Genomic DNA, 15474 nt, shown 5'->3' with positions numbered 1-15474 from the left:
GGCCAGATGGATGGGCCCGTGGCTGGATTGGTAAAGGGCAGAGAGCTCCAGTCCGACTCAGACGGCAGCAAGGTGGAGGTGGAGTACTGGTTTGGGCTGGTATCATCAAAGATGAGCTTGTGGGGCCTTTTCGGGTTGAGGATGGAGTCAAGCTCAACTCCCAGTCCTACTGCCAGTTTCTGGAAGACACCTTCTTCAAGCAGTGGTACAGGAAGAAGTCTGCATCCTTCAAGAAAAACATGATTTTCATGCAGGACAATGCTCCATCACACGCGTCCAAGTACTCCACAGCGTGGCTGGCAAGAAAGGGTATAAAAGAAGAAAAACTAATGACATGGCCTCCTTGTTCACCTGATCTGAACCCCATTGAGAACCTCTGGTCCATCATCAAATGTGAGATTTACAAGGAGGGAAAACAGTACACTCGCTGAACAGTGGCTGGGAGGCTGTGGTTGCTGCTGCACGCAATGTTGATGGTGAACAGATCAAAACACTGACAGAATCCATGGATGGCAGGCTTTTGAGTGTCCTTGCAAAGAAAGGTGGCTATATTGGTCGCTGATTTGTTTTTGTTTTGTTTTTGAATGTCAGAAATGTATATTTGTGAATGTGGAGATGTTATATTGGTTTCACTGGTAAAAATAAATAATTGAAATGGGTATATATTTGTTTTTTGTTAAGTTGCCTAATAATTATGCACAGTAATAGTCACCTGCACACACAGATATCCCCCTAAAATAGCTAAAACTAAAAACAAACTAAAAACTACTTCCAAAAACATTCAGCTTTGATATTAATGAGTTTTTTGGGTTCATTGAGAACATGGTTGTTGTTCAATAATAAAATTATTCCTCAAAAATACAACTTGCCTAATAATTCTGCACTCCCTGTATTTAAATTGTGTGCTGCATTCTCCAAACGGCTCTTCATGCCTCATGTGCATCTCACGAAACATTGATGTCCTATCAAGACATTAGAGACTGTGAATAGAAACTGTGGGAAGAGGGGGTTGTTTGATTCGAAATCTTGATGTAATCAGGAGTCTTGCATCCAATTAAATAATGAATGTCAAGTGATCATGTAACAAATAAACTCTCGCAATGGGAGCCTATGGGCTGCAGTACCCATTATTATTTCGGTGCAGTCGCCTCCGCTGTCCTTTGTTAACATGCTGACTTTCGAGTGAAATGAAGTGAAGCAAAGACGAGTGGAGCCCTGAGTGGTTTGAAGTGAGTGCGTGATGTGACTCTAGGTGGTCCTCTTGTCAGTGTGTGTGTGTGTGTGTGTATTGCTGCAGGAATAAACAGAGGAAAACAGAATTGAAGGCTTGAGTTACTTCTCAAGGGGTGAGAGGAAAGAAAAAGGCAAATGAGAGAGAGAAAGAAGGAACAAGCAAAACAGAGAATAGAAACAAGAGTCTATAGAACAGCTCCAGACTGATGCATTTACGCAGACATTGAAAAAACCTTATTTAGATTTGTCCTGGAGAAGAAGCCCCATCTGGGTAGTCTCACTTGTTGGGTTTCTACCAGATGCATCCAAATTATATATTAATTTTTGTGGTTGGTTAAGGATTAAGTTAGCATAATCGTGCATATAAATACTTCAGCACGGCATGACACAAGGAAGGAAATTCCTTTGAAAACCAGAGGGAAATCACTTTAATCACATTTCTTAAGGGAATAATTCAACAGCTTGCAACTATATTTATTCTGTTTCTTGCTGCAGTAAGAGGAAGTTTAAGACTGCTCTCATTCCTACAGAAAGTTACCAGCAGCAGCCAGCTGTCTTAGATGAACATATACACACACAACTACAAGACCTGCTTTGTTTCATTGTTTCAAGGTGAAATCTGTCAGTTTTATGCCCCAAACTCAGTACTTAGCACAGTATATTTTTTGTGTGTTTAAAAAAAGAAAATACAGATTCTGAAAGAGGGTTAGTTTTATATTGGACTCCCCCCCCCCCTTTTTTTTTTTTTCTGTTTTTTTTGCTTGGCTACCGGTCAGTATTTTCAGAAATAAATCTAACACTTTAATAAACTTGTAACGGAGCTGAATGGTGCAAATTTTGTAACCTAAGATGTTTGTAGAAAATATGCAAACAGTGGACCATTTATAATAACATCTATGTCCAAAAAGTGAAGCCTGAAAATTGCATTCTTTCTTATGGCCAAGAGGCAAATACTTTGGCTGAAAATTGACTTCCTTGACCTATGAGCTCAATAAATTGTTTCCAACTTTAACATCTTACTAAGAACAGCACATTTTTTTCCAATGTTTAGTCCTCATTAGAGTGAAAAGGGGCAATAAAGCATCCTCATGTTGGACCTACTTTGTGCTTATTGCTACTTTATGAGTGTTTCAGTTTCTCTGTCACATTTCACATCACATTTAGTGATGTCACATGGCTATACATTCACCTTTTGTATAAGATATAAACTCCACATTCCTAGTCATTGTTTAGACATTTTCTCATTGCAAAGCTTATTCTGTGCCAAGGCAACTGACCCTGAGTTACCGTAAGAGAAGAGACTCATAACTGAAGATTAATGTCTTATTAAGAAAAAAGAGTTCATTAATAGTTAAAGAGAGAACCCTCAGAGGAAAATGCTTTGGTGTTGATGGTAGATGGTCAGCAATCTACTTGTGGTAGAAAAGGAGGAGGAAAATACAGTGGAGAGTAGATGCACGGTGTAATAAAATGCTAGATCGTAGTATTTAGAGTACTAGATGAAGTATGACTTGATTTAGCTAATCTCAAGAAAACTAATATTGCCACCTTGGTTATATTCAGTCTCCAGTACAGGAGACCAGCTTAGCCCTCTATTAAAGGGGTAGATTGGCCTGCTTAATGAAATTAAAAGAACAAGAGTTGTTCAACAAACTGAGGTAAAGGAGATAAATACAATTCAATGCATTTCCCATGACCTGGTCATTCTCATGACCTCTGTGAAGCATGGCTGAATGAAGCAAAGTAATCTTTTTAGCACCATAAAACTGCTGGAACCATTTCTGAAATCGGTTTGGCCTTTTTTTTTTCTCTTTTTTTTTGAATGTATGGTCACTTTTATTATATTAGTGACCACATAAAATAAATTAAGATACCTTTATCTTTCTTTTTCCTGTTTCAGTAAATACATGAGAGTACATTGGATGTTTATTATTGCCAGTAGGTAATCTGGTTGTGAGTGTACACAAGTATCACGCTAAATAAATCTACAACAGAAAAATGTATGAGGTCTTCTTCTAAATATGATTGAAACAGACATAGTAATGGACATTAAATGCTCCACAATATCATATAAATTGACCCAGGTCAAGGTGAAACACAGACTGTATACACAGTCTTTAGATGGAATGGCCTCTGACTTTTCCAAAGGCTTATCTCTTATGCACCCACCTTCACCACACAAATCCTAGAAGCCTTTTAGAAGGGATTTTCTGACTCTGGAAATCTGTTTGCTTTTCTAAAACTGCAAGAGCACAAACAGGTCATGACCTTTCCCCCCCTGCAGGCCATCAGCTCTGCTCATATGGTTTATTTGGAATATGCACATTCAGTAAATGACGCCAAGAGGAGTGTTATAAATAAGCAACACTTCAGCGTTTTTAAAGGTCACTAATGTATTTCTCTCATTAACTATGTAAAACTTCTATAGTATGTTTTTGCAGAGCTGAATATCTTTTAAGAGCCCAGTGGAGAACATCTCCTTAATGCACCTGTTGTTTCCTCCATTTATCGTACTGTTCTATTTTCTGCAAAAAGACACATGTACAATGGATGACATTAATGCTCCAGAGAGGGGAGCTAAGGATAAACAAGTACCTCCTTCACATGCAAGCCACAGGATGACAGGCTGGATGGACCGCTTGTTTTAATATGTTTTTATCAGATACTATGAAGTGGAGAATGACAAGAAGCAATACGAATGAAAAAAGGGCTGATACAAAATAAATTTCAGAAAACTGATTCAAATGTTTAGCATGCAAAGCAAATGACCTGCATCTTCATTTGCTCTGCTGACACTATTCTCCAAATATATCACTTTTAAAGCTTGCCACACCTCAGAGTTTTCTGAAGTTTGCCTTGATGTGACGCGGCAAATGCTATTGGATCTTCTGGCTCATCTCAGTTGTCCAGGTAAACATGTCATGTTGTGTTACAACCTAGTGAGGCTTACTGCCCTCGACATAAAAAAGATACTTGTCCTTTAAAGCCTGCCATTATATAATATTTTCTAGCTAAGGGAATGTAGGCCTTTTTTTTCTCAGCGTCTATGCGGTAAACACTTCAAGGAAACACGCTTACTTCTTCTGTAATGGAAAGTTAAATGAGAAGATCAGCAGCTCCCCAGCGTGTGTCTGTTAAGACTGCAACTAGTTTGAATGATGAATGCATCTTTAGGAAAGAAAAAGCAGTTTTTACTTTTAAAGTTTAGCCAGTTTCAGCCACAGCCTCACATAGTCACATATATCCCTTCTTTAATAAATGTTGCTTTACACTGGCAGCGATCAATGCAAACTTTGTATGAGGGCTTTTAACGTAAGCTTGGCTATCCTTTTCATAGGGAGTGAGTAAGATGGCTTATGTGTGTTTGTGTGTATGTGTGTGTGTGGGCGCATGCGCACATGGCTTCTAGGGACTCATCTTTCTTTTTAGTATGAAAATCTAATCAAATTTACTATGCAGCACATTTTAAAACACCAGTACAGCAGTACTGGATTACTGTAATCATTAAAAATAAAATAAATAAAATAAAATCATTAAAATAAACTTGATATACTGAAGAAATGCACCTATAAACAGCAATGAGACACAACCAGGTACAAACACATGTAACATGATCACTGAAATAAAACAGTTTAAATAAAAATCTTTGCAAGGGTGTGGCTTGGTGTGAGTTTGTAACATCCATCAGGGTGTTATGAAAAAGGGTCTGAGTTAAGTTAACATCCACCTTGTCTCTTTGGAACAGTGATTTAGAAGAACTTCCAAATCATCCATCCATCATCCAACTATACTTTTATACATGCAGTTCACCAATCTATCATAGGAAAGCTCTTTCAGTTTCTCGAAATGTGTCCATTTACCATATGGTCAAAACAAAACCCGCACTAAAGCCTACGCGGGTTAATTAGGTTACATTTAGGTTAGAGCTAGGGGCTGGGGTAAGTCTGTCTAACATCACTGCAAATCAATATAGTGTCCTCAGACACTCAGTCTTTGTGTGTGTATATCTGAAAGTCAAGGTTGAGTGGAGATCTTTGTGGAGTTGAGGCATGACTCACAGTTCACTCCACTGCTGCATGCTGTGCGTGTAAGAGGCCACATAGTGGATAAGGTCCATCTATAATTCAACAAAGACAGACTTCCTCTTTCTCTGCTTTTTATTCCCCTCTGTGCTCTGCCTCTTTTTCTAAGTGACTGAATCTTCCTAATTCTGCATACAGTTTTTATTTTCCACCTTCCTCTATGCCAAACGTTGGAAGTTATTAAAAGACAAAGCTGCAAAGTTTAAAAAAAAAAAGAAGCTCAAATGAGTATAGGGCTACATGGGTGTGTAAGACCCTTGTCATTCTAAAAAGCAATGAAATGAGTGGTCGTTAAGTGGATTTTAGAGATGATATTGTGATGACATACAAGCTCACCTGGATATTACAGTCTAGAAGGACTTTTCCTGAGATTTTCTGTAAGGATGTTATCAGAAAAGGATTATAAATATCTTCTTAAATATATATATAGTTCAATTTTATTTGTGTAGTGCCAATTCAATTGGCAATAACAATTGTCCCAATGCAAAGTTTAGGATAGAGTAGTATAAAGTTTGGTGCCACTGGACTGTAGAGTGGTTGAGATGTGCTCTCTGAAGTGACATATCACATTTCTCCATCTGGCAATCCAATGGATGAATCTGGGTTTGGTGGTTGCCAGAGGAACAGTACTTGTGTGCTAAAAGTAAGGTTTGGTTTAGAGGGGATCATGGTGTAGGTGTTAAGTCCGTGGGTATCCTGGTATAAAGTGGAGAGCACAGAGGTAAGTTGAACAAAAAAAGTTTATTATGATACAGTGTTCAACACAGGTTCTTAGGTGGTGGCTGCAAAGTTATCCCCCATAAGCGTTCTTGTGTTCATTGAGCTACTCTCCCATGCTGGTCTAATATCCCCTTTTCCACTCTGCATTGAAAGAGCTCTGGACAGAGAGGGAAGAGGGAAAGAAACGCACAAACACTGATTCTTGCAATACTGATTGGAAGGTGAGCTGAGCTTGTTTAACAGTGCAATGATCTGGTGTCAGTTGAAGAGAATCTCCAGCTTCCAGTAGCCAGAGTATAATTGGTCTGGCAACCTGCAGGTGTGTGATTGGTTGCTGAATTCAGGTATGTGATCACCGCAGCAAAGAGTAGTAAAACAATCTACCTCTGGAAGACAATGCAGAGCTGAGAGAAAAAAAGAGTGTGTGAGAGAGAAAGACGAAAGGACATCTCAAGCCAGGAAGAGAAGGGAACCATGACAATGGAGTTTTTTTTCTCAGGTATTGGGCTTTGCCCCTTAGTTCCATTGAAAAGGACTCTTAATGCTTCAGCATACCAAGACATTTTGGACAAATTCACACTTACATCTTTCTGGGAACAGTTTTGGAACTGCACATCAGCGTACAAGAAGGCCCATAAAGATATGGATGCGTGAGTTTAGTGTGGAAAAACTTGACTGTCTTGCACAGAGTACCTCAATCGGAGAGAACACCTTTGTTATGAATTAGATAGGAGACTGGAAGCCAGTCCTTGTCCAACATCAGTTTCTGACCTCAAAAATGCAAATTCTCATAAACACACTCCTAAACCTTGTGGAAAGACTTCTCAGAAGAGCTGAAACTGTTATATCTGCAAAGGGTGGGCCAACATCATGTTAAACCCCACGGACTAAGAATAGGATCTCACTTAAGTGTTAACAAAAGCAGTCACATTGATGACTGCACTAGCGTAAACTTAAAGCTGGCTGTAACTAGAAAGCATATTTGGTCATTTGGGAAATATCAGTTAGTGCTGGAGCTTTTTACTGGGATTATCAAAGGGCTTACAGACGTTAGAGTCTTCTAATGTATTTGGTCAGAGTATCAGAGATCAGGGGGAAACCATGGTTATGTCTGTCCTCTTTTAACCATCATCTCACACAAAGTGTAGTAAGCATCAGAGGCCTCCATTTCCTCCCTAAAACCATTGATTCCATATGACGAAAATGCAAGAGAGACAGATCAGTGTTCTTCAAAAGATACATTAGTGAGCATTATACTGCTAATCCCAGGACCTGTAGGAAACTGCTAATCTGGATTATAGAATTTGTATCATGTTATAGCATCATTTGTGTATCCTTTACACACTAAGATGTTTTCCTCCCTTTTAAATTCCTCCTCTTTTTAACCTCTTGAGCCTCTTATTTTAATGCTTAGCTCTTGGTGCATGAAATTTCTCAGTTAAACATTCCATAAATACTATATTTTATTTTAGTAAAAATTGAAAAATGGAGTAATTTAGCATCTGAATGCTATCATATACTAAAATCTAATAATCTCCATGGAAAAGAATTTTGACATTGTTTAGACATTTTTTTTTTTTTTTTTTTTTTGGTGAATTCTGCTAATGGGATAATTTTGCCTTATGGAAGTTTGTTTTATGTTGTGTATGTGTGCGTGTTTTTTCCTTTCACAGTTTGTATAGGCTACTTGGTTTGGTTTAAGAAAAGGTAAATGACACTTCTTATAGAGCCTGTCAGAGATAAAGCATAAGAGGCAAATTTCCCAAATACTTGTGAACACAGCCACTGCCCAACAGCAGCAGGAGACAGAGGGACTCATTAAAGGCTCAGTGCAGCACAGAGAGAACCTGGACCTAAGACTGGGGCAATGGTTCAGCTTTTAGTACCACAATGAGCTGAGGCATGTAGCCAAGACAATACTGGAGTGACTTCAGGACAACAGTCTTACTGTCCCTGAGCAACCTAGCCAAGGCCCACAATTACAGCCTGTAGAACAACTCTGCAGAACTCTGAAGAGAGAAACTAAGAGGCACTTCCTGTCTAAACCCAGTTGTCAAAACCACACTCAAAGCTGCCAGTACTGAATTAAGTGACTAAATACTTTTGTAATATGACATTTTGATGTATTTACTTTTTAGTGATAAAAATCATGTCAAATATGCCAGTTTTACCTATTTAATTTAGGTATATAACATAAGCATATAATATGAAGATAGTTGCAAGGTTGAGACTCTCTTTAAAGCCAATGCAAATATCATTTTTGCTTTCAGCTGTTTATATTCTTATTCAGTGCAGTAATACCTTTGGGGTTTTTCTTTTCTTTTAAATTCATTGTGCAGCAACACAAGAATCACAAGAAGAACAAGACTCCACAATACCCTGAACTCAACATCAAAGATTGATATTTGGACTACATAAAGAGACAGAAGCACCGGAGGACGCATGAATCCAAAAAGGAAAGATGGCAATTTTTTTAAAAAGCCTGGAACAACCTTCCTGCCAAGTACCCTGGCAAATACACACTCATACATCTATTCAAACATCATTTGAAAGAATGAGATCAAAATGGAGATTTGTGGCCATGAAGCACAGTGCCACATTTGGCAAAAACCAAATACAGCATGTCAGCACAAACACCTCATACCAACTGTCAGCACAGTGGTGCAGTGGTGTAGAGTTGGGCTTATTTTGCAGCCACAAGACGGTCAGTGAGTCAACCATGAAGTCCCTTGTGTACCAAAGTATTACAGAGTCAAATGTGTGGTCATCTCTCTGACAGCTAAAGCATTTTCAAAATTAGGTCATCTAACACGACAATTATCCCAAACAAAACATCAACTCTACAACAGAGGGACTGAAAAAGAAAACAATCAAGATGTTGTAATGGCCCAGTCAAAGTCTAGATTTCAACCTGAATGAAATGTTGTGGCAGGACCTTGAGAGGAAGAAGCAACACTGTAAAGAAGAGTGTGTCAAAATTCATCCACAATGATCTGAGAGTTAAAGTTACACAGAAAGCAACTCAGTGTACTGGAGTTAAAGGTAGTTCTATAAGCTACTGAATCATGGCGTGTACTTAGTGCATCACTGTAGCTCTTCCAGGCAAAACAAAATTGCTATATGTGTCATATTCTTTGGGATCTATATCAGTGTAAATGATCTAATGATGTACTCATAATGCATTTGTTACACAAACAGAGATTTGGGGGTATTTCTTTATCTCTTCAATAATCTGTGTAAAAACAACAGTAATATCTGGAGAGCTTCTATATCATTTTACTGTCCTGTGCAAACAAAAATCCTGTGGAAATCAAAAATGGAGTTTTCCATCATGTGTTGGCACTGAGAGTAATCAGACCACTGCATGTCTGACTCATCACTTGAATCTAACACAACAGCTTATCAGCAACCTTTTTACAGGAGAGGAGAAAGACAGAGACTATGGCCAATTTTCTAATCCTGCAAGTCCGACTTACTTTAGCGTTTCATCAGTTATTTATAAAGGTAATAAAATCTACATTCGCCCAGTTATACGTTTATTGGGAATTTATATGGTCTTTAATCTTTGAATGAATTCCTATATTTTTTATTATTTGTTTACACTTTAAATTCAAGCTCAAAATAAGTTAATGAAAGCGCATGAAATGAAAATTGAAACTGAGTTATTTGTTTAGTCTATGTAAAAGTTAGCTCCTTAAGGAATTTCATGAGAACATGAAATAAACAACAGAAAACAACTGATTTGTAACATTAAATGCACAAAGTGAAAGATGACATCTCAGAGCAATGTCAGCAATGAAATACCTTGGAGAAAAATAACCGAAGAGTAGTAAGAGGTGAGAGGTAGCCATGGAAACATATTCCTGAAAGGAAAGACGATCCATTTGCCAAGATCATCTGACTCAACCAAGATATTTGTTATTAGTCAGAAAGTGCTGAAATGGCTACCAGCACTTTAAATATATTAAACAGTGCAGTTTACAGCAGAGCCACATATTGTAATCTTGGGATGGTGATCTGCAGGTTTTAGTACACAGTTACCTTATAAAGCATCAAATATGAGGGGCGGGCATGCATAATGTTTTTAATGAGTGATATGAGCAAAAATGGATTCAAACTAGGAATAAATTGAACAGAAGAAATCAATTCCCATGCCACAGCAGATGTCATTTTATGTGAAACGAACAATAAGCCTCTCACTCAGTTCCTCAGGCATTCACTGCACTCCAGTCCATTAGCTTTGCACTGTAGTCACTGGATCATTAGGCCCCATCCGCTTGAATAATGCAAAAAGAGCAAAGCAGGCAAATACCACTCAGCCTTATGTGCCTCTCATCTCTCAACACAGCAGGAGCCAACTAAACAACACATTATCCATCCAGTACTGTGTGCAACAACAGGCCTCCTCCTAGTGTGCAGGCAGCTGTGGTGACAACCCACAAATTATCCACTTTTACCACACTTATAAAACTGAAAAAAAAAAAAAGGCAAGTAGTCACATGAGAGAAAAACTGAATACTATTTCCGCAAACGTGTGTCTCATAATCACATCAGCTTAGCTTTAAAATCAGATGGAACAACACACCAGCAGAAACAAAGTGTTTTATCTTTTTATAGGAACATGTGACTGAAGGTTTAGTCAGTTTATGAAAGATCTTTTGGTATCAGGGTATCATCAGTTTGTTTTGGGTTTGCTTTCAGTGTTCATTGAACCTGATTACACATCAGGTTCAATGAACACACTCAGCTGTGACATGTCAACCAGATGGTAATTTTTTATTCTGTTATTTTTAGTATTGCAAAATTATACATTTTTGATATGCTGATGAAAAGGTGGTGCAGCATCGTCAATAGTGTTTGGTTTTTTTTGCAGCTTTTCAAATGTATCACCCTCCACTACACTCTACACTCACCGATGTCTTTATCAGAAAAAATGTTGCTAATTCTGGGTTGGAAGCCAGTTTTATCTTCAGAACTTTCTGATTCTTTGTTCCACAGATTAAGGTGTCAGAGATTTTGGTTCATATTGATATGATAGCATCACACAGTTGTTGCAGATGTCAGCTGCACATCCATGATGCATCCCAAAGGTGATTTAATGGACTGAGGTCCACTGACTGTGAACACATTGTCATGTAAAATATATGTAAATGAAATAAAATAAAACAACTTTGATTTGATCTTTTTTACATGGTTTGTTATCTTGCTGGAAGCAACCATTAGATGATTGGTACACTGTGATCACTAAGGGATGGACATGGTCAGCAGAAATACTCGGGTAAGTTGTTGGCATTGAAACAATGCTCAACTTGTACTAAACAGCCCAAAGTGTGCCAAAAATATCTCACACACCATTACACCACCATCAAGAGCCTGAATCACTGACACAAGGCAGGATGGATCCATGCTTTCGTGTTATTTATTCCTAAGTTCTGACTCTATCTCTGAGTGTTGCAGCAGAAATCAAATCATCAGACCAGCCAATGTTTTTCCAGTTTTCTGTTTTCCTGTTTTGATGAGCACACACAAATTAACCTAAATTAACCTAACCTTGCTTCCTTGTCCTTAGCTAATACGAATAGCTCCCAGTGTGATCTGTTTCAAGATTCAATATGTTGTGCAATCAAAGATGCTCTTCTGCAAACCTTGGTAAGTGGTTATTTAAGTTATTGTTGTCTTCCCATCAGCCTGTAGTAGTCTGGTCATTCACCTCTGACCTCTGGTAACAAGAATGCATTTTCACCCACAGAACTGTCACTGGTTGGATAATTTCTCTTTTTTGGGTCATTCTCTGTAAACCCTAGAGATGATTATGTGGGGAAAATCTCAGTAGATCAGCAGTTTCTGAAATACTCAGTGGAACCTGTCTGACACTACAAATCATGCCACATTTAAAACCACTTAAATACCCTTTATTCTCCACTCTGGTGCTTAGTTTGAACTACAGCAGTTCATCCTTACCATGTCTACATGTCTAAATGCAGTGAGTTGTTGCCATGGGATTAGTAATTATTATTAGTTATTGGCTTTACCAAGAAGTTGGAGAGTTCCTAACATAGTGATGGCAGGCATACATTACAGATTAGGGTAGATTTATCAGTGTGCTGCTACCTATTGCAGCTTAGTTGAAACTACAGTGCATTTTTATGTTGATGGCAATATAGCCTCTGTTAACACAGGAAGTCTACAAGCCACATATATATACTGCAGGGCATCAGAGTTTGATTATTTTATGGCCATTGAAAGGGAACTGTGGGAACGAGAGAGAGTACCAGTGAAAGCTCTTTAGCCTAGACTCCAGCAGTGAAGATGAAGTAATAGGCAACACTGAAACAGAGGATAGTTCCAAGAGGAAGAAAAGAACCATTCATTTAAACAATTCATACTAAAAGTATAGATTGTTTAACTTAAGTAAAAATTATATAAATAACAATCGTATTTTTTATTTATTTATTTTACATTCCTCTCTGGGTTCACCGGTCTTTATTTTTCCTCGTGCAGCCGACTATAAGCAGAGACCCTGATGACAATGGTATTGTCAGAGAGTTAAGGTGTTTGTGATTTGACTTCCCTGCTGATAGACATCGCAGTTCTGCCCACATCACGGAGAGAGCAGCCAATAGCATGAAGAATGTAAACCAAACGCCTGTGTGGAAAAAAAAACCAATGGGAGTGAAGCTGTTTTGCTTCCCTGCCTCTGCCTGTAGCTGAATAGCACTGTTGTGCGTGCACATGTGACTACAGAAGGCGCTTACTGGTATTTAAAAATCATCGATCGGGTGCTGAAGTGGACAGCTCCTCATGCAGATAAAACAAACCAAAACAACAATGGCTCGCTTTGCTCCTCGCGGACGCTGAATGGCGAACCTAACTTGTCCGGCAGCGCATTTTCTTTGAACATTTATTTTAAGCTGCTGAAGAGAAAAGGCGCCGAGCTCTCTACGCAAACGGTTAGGCGGATGTTGTGACACCTGTGGCTGAATCGGGATCGCAATTTCATAAAAGGGTGGTTGGATTGTTTCACGTTCGCATCCGTCCTGCAGGAGACGGGCTGCGGAGCCGTATGATCTCGTGTGGGAAAACACAAAGGTAATCTAAAGCCTTTTAGGCTACGGGGGCATTAATTTCTAAGCCACTCTCTGTATCTGCTTGCACAGGAAGGAGCATGGATAGAGAGGAATTTTCTCTCACCAGCGCGTTGAGTGGATTTGGAGAGCGGCTGGTGAGCTCCCGTGGAAACTAAACCGAGGTCAGTGGCTAAAGCATTGTTCGAATAAGCGCGCTGTTTGCAGCTCCCCCTTTTTAATCATTTCATATTTTCTAAGAAGGATATAGATTTTTTTTTATCAATCATGGGGAAAGAGGAATGCAAAACAATGCTGGACGCTTTGAACAAAGTGACCGCCTGCTACAGGCATTTGGTCATCGCTCTTGGGAGCACTTCGGACTCGCAAAACCTGCGAGAGGAGCTGAAGAAGACCCGCAAAAAGGCCCAGGAGCTGGCGGTGGCCAACAGGACTAAACTGACTTCTTTGCTCAAAGATAAGACCATCAGCAAAGAGGATCGAGCCGAGTACGAGCGCCTGTGGGTGCTGTTCTCTAGTTGCATGGAGCTTCTTGAGGTGGACATGAAAAGGTCCTTAGAGATAGCACAGGATTTCCCCCTCAAGGTGCCCACAAAACACCTCATCCAGACAGGGATGACCGGCAGCACCACCACGGTGGCGGCCCGGGCCATGAGCGTGCAGAATATGAAGTACGAGGCGGACAGCAATATCGACACGGCAGACCTCAGAGACCTACAGGCCGAGATCACCCAGGTGAGCCAGATGATGGAAGAGATGGAGATGAAGGTGCAGGTGGCGCCGTGGGCCGTGGAGGCGAAGCAGGAGGCAGGCGCTGAGCTCAAGTCCAACATGAGTGTAGGGAATTCCTCAGTGGGTGTCATCTCGATCTGCGAAGAAGAGCCCAAAGAAGAAGACGGTGGCGGAGGGAGCAGGGAGACTGGTTTTGCGTCAATCTGCGCTGTGATTGGATTCTTTGTCATCGTTATAGTCGCCTTGGTTCTAGGCTATTTGGTCGTCAATATGTGAACTGTCTAACCAAAAGCCCACCCTGATGGACATCCTGTGGAGCTGCCCAGGGAGCGGTAAGACTCTGCAGGCCCATAAGAAAGAGAAAGAGCGTCTTTTTGGGCTTGAAAAATAATGTGGACACAGAAAAGTTATTAAGCTTTCCTGGATTTGTGAATGTATTTGGCAGAGATGAGAAATTGCACTAGATAAGCTAAAATGTACTAGAACAATATAGCCAAAGTGTGAAAATAATGAGAGTGAGGTAGAAAAAGTATGTTTGGGGGGAGGGCCAGTGGACCATTTATTTTTGGAAGAGGGTGGGAAAAAAGGTCATAAAATTACGTGACAGAGTCTAGCCATCAGGATGATATAAACAACACGTAATCCAAGTGGATTAGTGGAAAAGCTCAAGCAGAAATGTAGCCTACGGTTAACTATTCTCATGATGTTCTGTGGATTGATGCTTTGCATCCAGAAAAGTTAAATCTGCTCAAACAAGCAGGGGGGCATCTAAAAAACGGTCGTCTTATTGAAACTATAGTGGAAGCCAGCACAGTTAATCTCTGCTCCTCAAACCACACTGGTCGGATGTTATCAAATCTGCACTCTTCTACACTCCTTTCAGCACCGTTTTAATGCGTCATAATAATCTGTATAGCCAGATTGCAATAGGCCTGCATCTTACTTTACTGCATCAAATCACAATGTGCTTGATGAGAGCCTTGGGACCGAAGAGATGTTCACAGTCTTTTAATAACGCACCCATTCACTGTAAGCCTGCTCATGTTCCTTTTCAGGGTTTTCTTGCACAGTGTTGAATGTACATTGCAACATGAATAGAAGGTTTGTATATACTGCTGTTTCAGAAAATGTACATACGATCAAGTATATTTATTATAATAAAACTTCGAAACACACTTGAAAATGTGCTTGCAGTTTGATAGGTGCTTTACAAACATGACCAGGCATGCTTGTAAAGTCACTTTGTGTGAAGGTGTGGTAAGTTGTGTACCTTGTAACTCATAACCAGTCCAGGCCTAGTTTGTAATCACTGCAAACCTAAGCTAGAGATCTATACATCTAACACACATAGAGATATTTTAAGAAGGGAATTAACCACTTAACCACCTTAGGTTTAAAATAGTACTTCATTTAAATGGAAAGTAGACTATGCTTAAATCCCTAATAGTTTTACATCTAAGAGCCTTTAAGGGTATTTCTGGACTGGCATCCAGTTGAACTGGAAGCAGTCAGAGTCAAAGTTTCCACCCAAGTGGTTGTTAGTTAAGGGTAGATGCACACTAAGACAGTTTTCTTTAGCCCAACATGAATATAAATTCAAGTTAGTTATTAATTTGCAAAAC

At 39.5% G+C, this 15474-nt stretch overlaps 1 protein-coding gene across 1 annotated transcript; it reads left to right on the top strand.

The window, feature by feature from the left end:
* Nucleotides 1-12677: 12677 nt before the first annotated feature.
* Nucleotides 12678-15035, top strand: LOC146393540 (regulator of G-protein signaling 9-binding protein). Its single transcript, XM_084930678.1, has one exon. It carries the CDS (start codon nt 13388-13390, stop codon nt 14126-14128), a length of 741 nt encoding a protein of 246 aa, XP_084786804.1. The 5' UTR covers nt 12678-13387; the 3' UTR covers nt 14129-15035.
* Nucleotides 15036-15474: the final 439 nt, after the last annotated feature.

The sequence above is a fragment of the Perissodus microlepis genome, chromosome 1 (assembly GCF_051167445.1).
Source record: "Perissodus microlepis isolate ML-2025 ecotype Zambia chromosome 1, ASM5116744v1, whole genome shotgun sequence".
NCBI lineage: Eukaryota > Metazoa > Chordata > Actinopteri > Cichliformes > Cichlidae > Perissodus > Perissodus microlepis.
Note: the sequence above shows the minus strand (reverse complement) of the source record. Positions and strands in the feature narration are given on the sequence as shown.

What these genes read in the sequence shown, in the direction of transcription:
- LOC146393540 (XM_084930678.1), top strand. Translation starts at nt 13,388, where the DNA reads ATGGGGAAAGAGGAATGCAAAACAATGCTGGACGCTTTGAACAAAGTG.